At 34.1% G+C, this 7,500-nt stretch overlaps 1 protein-coding gene and 2 non-coding genes across 3 annotated transcripts in view; 1 reads left to right on the plus strand and 2 right to left on the minus strand.

Annotated features, from left to right (window-relative positions):
• LOC125368813 (photosystem I assembly protein Ycf3) overlaps positions 1-1,274 on the minus strand; it is a 2,054-nt gene extending 780 nt beyond the window's left edge. The window contains exons 1-2 of the mRNA XM_048370344.1: positions 1,071-1,274; positions 109-336 (exon numbers count right to left, since the gene is read on the minus strand). Coding sequence (XP_048226301.1) covers positions 109-336; positions 1,071-1,194 — 352 coding nt within the window. The 5' untranslated portion in view covers positions 1,195-1,274. The remainder of the gene's footprint in view (positions 1-108; positions 337-1,070) is intronic.
• Positions 1,275-1,588: 314 nt separating this feature from the next.
• TRNAS-GGA lies at positions 1,589-1,675 on the plus strand. Its single transcript has one exon. It is a non-coding gene; the product is annotated as a tRNA-Ser (tRNA).
• Positions 1,676-2,939: 1,264 nt separating this feature from the next.
• TRNAT-UGU lies at positions 2,940-3,012 on the minus strand. Its single transcript has one exon. It is a non-coding gene; the product is annotated as a tRNA-Thr (tRNA).
• Between the last annotated feature and the right edge of the window lie 4,488 nt (positions 3,013-7,500).

Raw genomic sequence — 7,500 nt, forward strand, 5'->3', positions numbered from 1 at the left:
TTGCTTTATTTTCTACAGCTGATAAAAATCGTTGTTTTGACAATGCATATGTAGAAAGCCTATTTTTTTCCTTTTTCTTTTCTTTCTATAGTGGAGATAGTCGCACGTAATGACAGATCACGGCCATATTATTTAAAGCTTGTGGTAAGAAGGGGTTTCGTTCTAGTGCCCGAAAATAATATTCCAAAGCTTTTGTATGTTCTCCATTACTTGTGTGAATAAGGCCTATATTATAGAGTATATAACTTCGATCATAGGGATCAATTTCTAGCCGCATAGCTTCATAATAATTCTGTAAAGCTTCTGCATAATTTCCTTCGGATTGAGCAGACATCCGTTACGGTCGTCATTCGATTCAAAGAATCTCCGTTCCAGAACCGTACGTGAGATTTTCATCTCATACGGCTCCTCCCTTAATGTGCATAATGAGAATAAAACGTAGAATAAAAAGGGGAGTGAAATATTCTCATTATGAACTGAAACAAGACTAGTGTTTTTACAAGAAATCTCTAGCCAACCTTCCTGCAAAAGATCTTTTCTTAACATCAAGCATGTTGATACTAGAGAAAATATAATATTAAGCTAACTCCAACAATTTCTTTGTCCTCAATCTTCCTTAATTTCTAGGAATTAGTCACTTCAACAGTCTTCGATGGTTATACGGGTATCCAAAGTACGAACGAGATGGATGTTTGTTGTCCCAACCATTCTTCTTAGTCCCAATCCCAATAAAGAAAGGGATAATTTCTAACAAAGTTTTCGTGTTGTTGATTCCTAGGCGTAGTGTTTCTTCCTCTATGCCGCCTATTGGTACTAGTGGGGTAGGGTTAACCTGCACTGCAATACAGAACCCATAGTCATAGGTGTAACCTTACGTTCAATGCTAGAATTCACAATTGAAGCATCTGAGGCTGCATTAATCAGGGATACCCGACAGAGGAATTATTTTATTTATAAACTTATAAACTTCACCTTCAACAAGCGTAGAGTTATTTCAAATCTTTCTATCCCGACTAATGTGTCTTTCTCCTAAGACTTGAAGCGGTAAATAAAAAAAAATCAAATCACACCATCTCTGTAATAAGTAAATGCCTCTTTTTCTCCCGAAGTTGTCGGAATTATTCGTAATAAGATATTGGCTACAATTGAAAAGGTCTTATCAATAAAATTTCCAGTTATCCGGGATCTAGGCATAAGTAGCAATCCATTTTATAATTTCTTTTAATTACCTCTCATGAGAAAACGATCCCACAAAAAGTAGTTGTACGGTACAAAATAACATAAAACAGATCGTTCCAATCCAATGATTTAAGCCGGTATAGATATCAAAAAAGACGGAAGGGCCATCTTTACAAACTTCACAAACACGAATAGATACATATCTTTATTGCTTTTAAGAAGAGTTTTCACAAAAACAAAAAAATTATCTTTATCCCCAATTTCGAAGGAAAGTTCTTTATTTGATTAAAGAATTTTCTATTTTTTCTATTTTTATTAGTTAGAATTGATTGTACGTACCATACCTATTCAACAATCTAATATGAATGACTCATGATTCACTCGGGTTCAGGGCCATAATCATTATGTAGGAGAGATGGCCGAGTGGTTCAAGGCGTAGCATTGGAACTGCTATGTAGGCTTTTGTTTACCGAGGGTTCGAATCCCTCTCTTTCCGTACCTTCACCTAATTTATCAATGTTACTGACTGCAATGTATCAAATCCCATAACAATGGATACCTTTATTCCAACAGTTAGACCTTTCCTTGATATAGATTCTCTATTCCTAATTTCTGTGGTACAAAAATACTGGAAAATTGGAAAGGAATGAAAATATCCTATATATCTATGATATATGAATGGGAGAAAACCCCCGATCAAACCAAACCCTTACTTTCTTTTGTTTCTTTACTTGGGCGATAGGGGGCAAAATTATCCAAACCCTTGTTATTTTAGTTAGAGTTAAGTCTGACGAGAATAATATTCTACCACTAGCAATTCGTTTATTTTCAAGCCGATCCATTTATTATCTATTATTTGATTGACCAATCCTTTATATTGAAATGGGTCAAGAGTCAAATGTTTTGGCAATTCCTCCTGGGGGGATGACTCAAGATAATTTTGAATCATAGCTCTGGATTTTGTTCATCCCTCGCTGTAATAATATCTCGGGGTTTGCAGCGATAACTTGGTATATCTACTATACGACCATTAACTAAAATATGTCTATGATTAACTAATTGGCGGGCTCGGGAATAGTTGACGCCATACCCAATCGAAAAGGATGTTATCCAAACGCATTTCAAGTAATTGTAGTAAAACCTGACCTGTTGACCCTTTGGCTTTTGCGGCGATACGAACGTATTTAAGTAATTGTCGTTCTGTAAGACCATAATGAAAACGTAATTTTGTTTTCTTCTAAACGAATACGATATTGAGATTTTTACCGGAGCGTGATTGATTTCTAAGATCGCTCCCAGCCCTAGGCCTTTTACTAGTGAGTCCAGTAAAGCCCCCAGACGGCGTATTTTTTTTGAAACAGGGCCCTCGGTAACGTGACATAAAAACTCCTTATTTTACTTATTTTATTTTTATTGAATTTTCAAAAACCTAAATTAAAACTGAACTACTGAACTAAAGGATAAATATGATAAATGAAACAAAATCTACTGAAGTAGTATACTACAAAGAATAATGGGATGGATTGTATCAATATCCGGACCTTTTGTATATATACCAATAATGTATATAGAAAAAGGTCCTTTTCTATTCTTGATTTGTTCTGCAGAGATTTAACTACTCTAACTTTGAACTTTTATTCATAATTTGAAGTTCCTACCACATAATAATGGGTCCCCCTTGGCAAGGGAACGAAGCTTTTCAATATTCTTTGATTTCAAAAGGCATTATCAATTATGTAAAAATCAAACAAATAAAGAAAAGCCAGCTATCGGAGTCGAACCGATGACCATCGCATTACAAATGCGATGCTCTAACCTCTGAGCTAAGCGGGCTCACATAACAGAAATTGTACATGCATAGGAATTTAGTAAACTAGTAGAATCTTGGCTATTAACTTTTTATTCTTTTCATTATTAGTTATTCATACTTAATATGAATATAGAAAAGAAAAAATATAGAAAAAAGAAAAAGAATCGACCGTTCGAGTATTCAAAATTGCACGAGAAAGAATGAGAGTAAGAGAAGTATATATAATAAATGTGGTATATATACATCTATATTGAATTGCGGATAGAGAAATGATAGAATCCTTTCTGATTAGACTAAAGAAGGATTTCTGATAGAGATGAAAGAAGATAGACAAGAAAAAAGAAGAGAAACACTTTTTATAGTTATAGCAATTTTATAGGAATCGGTATCTAATAACTTCAACAGTTCCAATAGAATGTAAATGAAGGCGGGTAATAATAAGATTTGAATCTCAAAACAAAAAGGGGATATGGCGAAATTGGTAGACGCTACGGACTTAATTGGATTGAGCCTTGGTATGGAAACCTACTAAGTGATAACTTTCAAATTCAGAGAAACCCTGGAATTAAAATGGGCAATCCTGAGCCAAATCCTGTTTTCGAAAACAAACAAAGGTTCATAAAGACAGAATAAAAAAAAGGATAGGTGCAGAGACTCAATGGAAGCTGTTCTAACAAACGGAGTTGACTGCGTTGCATTAGTAAAGTAAAGAAATCCTTCCATCAAAATTCCAGATTCCAGAAAGGATAAAGTAAAGGATAACCATATATACATACGGATACGTACTGAAATAATATCTCAGATGATTAATAGGGGCCGAATCCGTATTTTTATCTTTATATGAAAAAAAAAAAATTGTTTTGATTTGAATTGATTCCAAGTTGAAGAAAGGATTGAATATTAATTGATCACATCATTCACTCCATAGTCTGATAGATAACTGATTAATCGGACGAGAATAAAGATAGAGTCCCATTCTACATGTCAATATCGACAACAAGGAAATTTATAGTAAGAGGAAAATCCGTCGACTTTAGAAATCGTGAGGGTTCAAGTCCCTCTATCCCCAAAACAGGCCCGCTCGACTCCCTTATTATTTTTATCCTATTCTCTCTTTTTGTTAACGGTTCAAATTTCGTTATCTTTCTCATTCATTCGATTCTTTCACAAACATATCCGGGCTGGATTTCTTTTCACAAGTCTTGGGATAGATATGATATACATAAAAATGAATATCTTTGAGCAAAACAAGAAACCCCCATTCCAGTGGAAAATGGAATGATTAACAATCCAAATCATTATTCGAGCTGAAATTTACTTTACGAAGTCGTCTTTTTATTCGTTTTTTTAAAAGATACAAAACATTCCGGGTCTGGATAAGACTTTAGAATACTTTTTCGTCTTTTTTTTTAATTGACATAGACAAAAGCCGTTTAGTAAAATGAGGAAGACGACGCGTTGAAAATGGTCGGGATAGCTCAGCTGGTAGAGCAGAGGACTGAAAATCCTCGTGTCACCAGTTCAAATCTAGTTCCCTGGCACATGATTAATTTGTGTATGAGTATCTATTCTACAACTATATCAAATTAATTGATATAGATCTGATATAGATCGACATACATATTCATTAATAGTATAGATCATGATATATACTTAACTTATCCATCTAGATGTCTGGAGATATAGCCTTTTTAGATGAGTAAAGCGTTTATGTTATAAAAAGTATGTAAAAAAATTAGATTATGTTTCCTCTTCTTTTTATTTGATTTGTTCATAATTTGTCTCCCTCGATCAAAAGAATGTTAATACTTCATATAGACTCGAAAGTTAAAGTCACTTTAGTTAGTTAAAAGACCTAAAAGTCTAGTCGATAGGAGTTGAGGGTGGAAATACCCAAGATTCGTCTCAGATACAATATAAATAGAATCCGATCCTCTTTCATTTCTTTGTATTTTATTTCATATTCTTTTTCTATTTCTTAATTCCCTCCTATGTTATGTGACTTTTTAGAGCTCATCTAAGGGATGCGCGCGGTACAAAGTTCATGATGCAGAATTCGTTTAGTTCATCCTATTAACTCGACTTGTCAAAATCAATATCTTCAAAATTTGAGAATTCAACGAATCCCTAATTGTATTATTTTTTGATTTAGTCTATCCATATCCATAATAATATGAATGAAACTTCAATGACTCCGTTGATCTATAAGAGAGCGTACAAATAGTCCTTGAATATTTGTAGTTGGAAGACTGAAGATTAGTTTCTTATTATTCAATGAGCATCTTGTATTTCATAAAATTAGGAGCAATATAATCTTTACGTAAGGGCCACCCTATCCAACTTTCCGGCATTAAGATACGTTTCAGACGCGGATGATTATCATAAAGGATTCCCAACATATCATAAGATTCCCTTTCTTGAAAATCCGCACTTTTCCAAACCCAGAAAACAGACGGAATTCTAGGATTCTTCCTTGGGGCAAATACCTTTATACATACTTCTTCTGGTTGATCTATACCATACTCTATTCTCGTAAGATGATATACGCTAGCTAACAGCCCGCCCGGCGCTACATCATAGGCACATTGCAACCGCAGATAATTGTAACCATATACATATAAAATGACAGCAATGGAATGCCAATCTGCGGGCTTTATTTGTAAAGTCTCTATTCCTTGGTAATCAAAACCCAAAGATCTATGAACCAGTCCGTGTTTGACTAGCCAAGCAGACAAACGACCCTGCATCTTTTCTCCCTTCCGCATTTTATTTGTATAATAATTTTAATAATTATTTTTGTATAATATAAGTATTTCACATTCACGATGAAATTTATGAAGATTGGTTTGCCTTTTTGTTATTCTGTACAAATGAGCTCTTCCTCTAATTTACTAATTCGTGGGACGATACTGACCTTTTTATATTTGAAAAATGTTTCAGGAGGGATCTTTGAAGTAGACGGTGGTTGATATAGTAATCCTTGATCATAATTTCCAGTATGAGTAGCGCGTTCAATATTAAACTTGTGATTGGTAGTAAAACACCGATTCCCGGGTTGAGACCTAATTCGATCTTCATAAATTTCTCGAGATAGTTTTTACGAAGTTTTGTTATAGCATCTATAACCGCCTCCGGTTTAGGTGGACAGCCCGGCAAATAGACATCTACAGGAATTAGCTTATCGACTCCCCGAACAGTACTATAAGAGTCGGTACTGAACATCCCCTGTAATTGTACATGCCCCCATAGCAATAACATATTTTGGTTCAGGCATTTGTTCATATAATCTCACTAAAGAAGGAGCCATTTTCATGGTTACTGTGCCGGCTGTTAAAATTAGGTCCGCTTGTCTAGGACTAGATCTTGGTACTAATCCATAACGATCAAAGTCGAATCGTGAGCCTATTAATGAAGCAAATTCAATGAAGCAACAACTGGTACCATAGAGAAGTGGCCATAAACTAGAGAGTCTTGACCAATTTGAAAGATCATTTGATGTAGTTGAAATAACTGAAATTTGAGTTGTTCGATCAAGTGAGGAAACTCAATGGAATTCATAACTGTCTCAATGTTATTTTTTTTTTTTTCATTATTTTTGCAGAATATTCAAGAGCTAAGACCACTCTAATGCTCCTTTTCTCCATGCATAAACTGAACCAACTATTAGGATAAGCACGAAAATTAAAGCTTCTATAAATACGGATAACCCCAATACATCGAAACTCATTGCCCATGGATAAAGAAAAACCGTTTCAACATCAAAAACAACAAAAACTAGAGCAAACATATAATAACGGATTCGAAATTGTAACCAAGCATCGCCCATTGGTTCTATCCCCGATTCATAACTAGAAAGTTTCTCCGGCCCTTTGCTAATTGGGGATAAAACTCCGGAAATTAGAAATGCTAAAATAGGAATAACACTTGATATTATTAGAAATGCCCAGAATATATCATATTCGTAAATCAGAAACATAGGCGCACTCCTATGACTGCGGAAAATATATTAGATTAGTCAAGTCGAATTGGAATGAATTCCAAACTTATCCATAATCGGTTAATCGAAACAACAATTTATTTTGATTCAATCACCCAGTTTTCTTTGTTTGCTTTGGTACATGTTTCGTTTCAAGATTCATTGACTATAATTTTTACATTATGTTTACTTCTTTCCTCTCGCCTTTTCTTTTCACTTCACTTTTGATTCGCTCTAAAAAAGGGGAATTCAAAGGAATTCTCAATTTTGTTTTTGTTTAGAATTTCTAAATTCTATTAGAAATTTTATTTTTATTTATATTTTTATTTAAAATTTTTTCATTTTATTTATTTTAATTTTGATTTGAATTTTCTTTATTTTTGTTTAGGGCTATACGGACTCGAACCGTAGACCTTCTCAGTAAAACAGATCAAACTGATTATTATCAAAATGATTCGAACTTTTCAAAGACCCAACATGCATTTTTGCATTGGGCTCGTTCATTAACTGATATAAATAATCGGTTAGTCTACCA

This window comes from Ricinus communis, unplaced genomic scaffold (genome assembly GCF_019578655.1).
Source record: "Ricinus communis isolate WT05 ecotype wild-type unplaced genomic scaffold, ASM1957865v1 Ctg19, whole genome shotgun sequence".
NCBI lineage: Eukaryota > Viridiplantae > Streptophyta > Magnoliopsida > Malpighiales > Euphorbiaceae > Ricinus > Ricinus communis.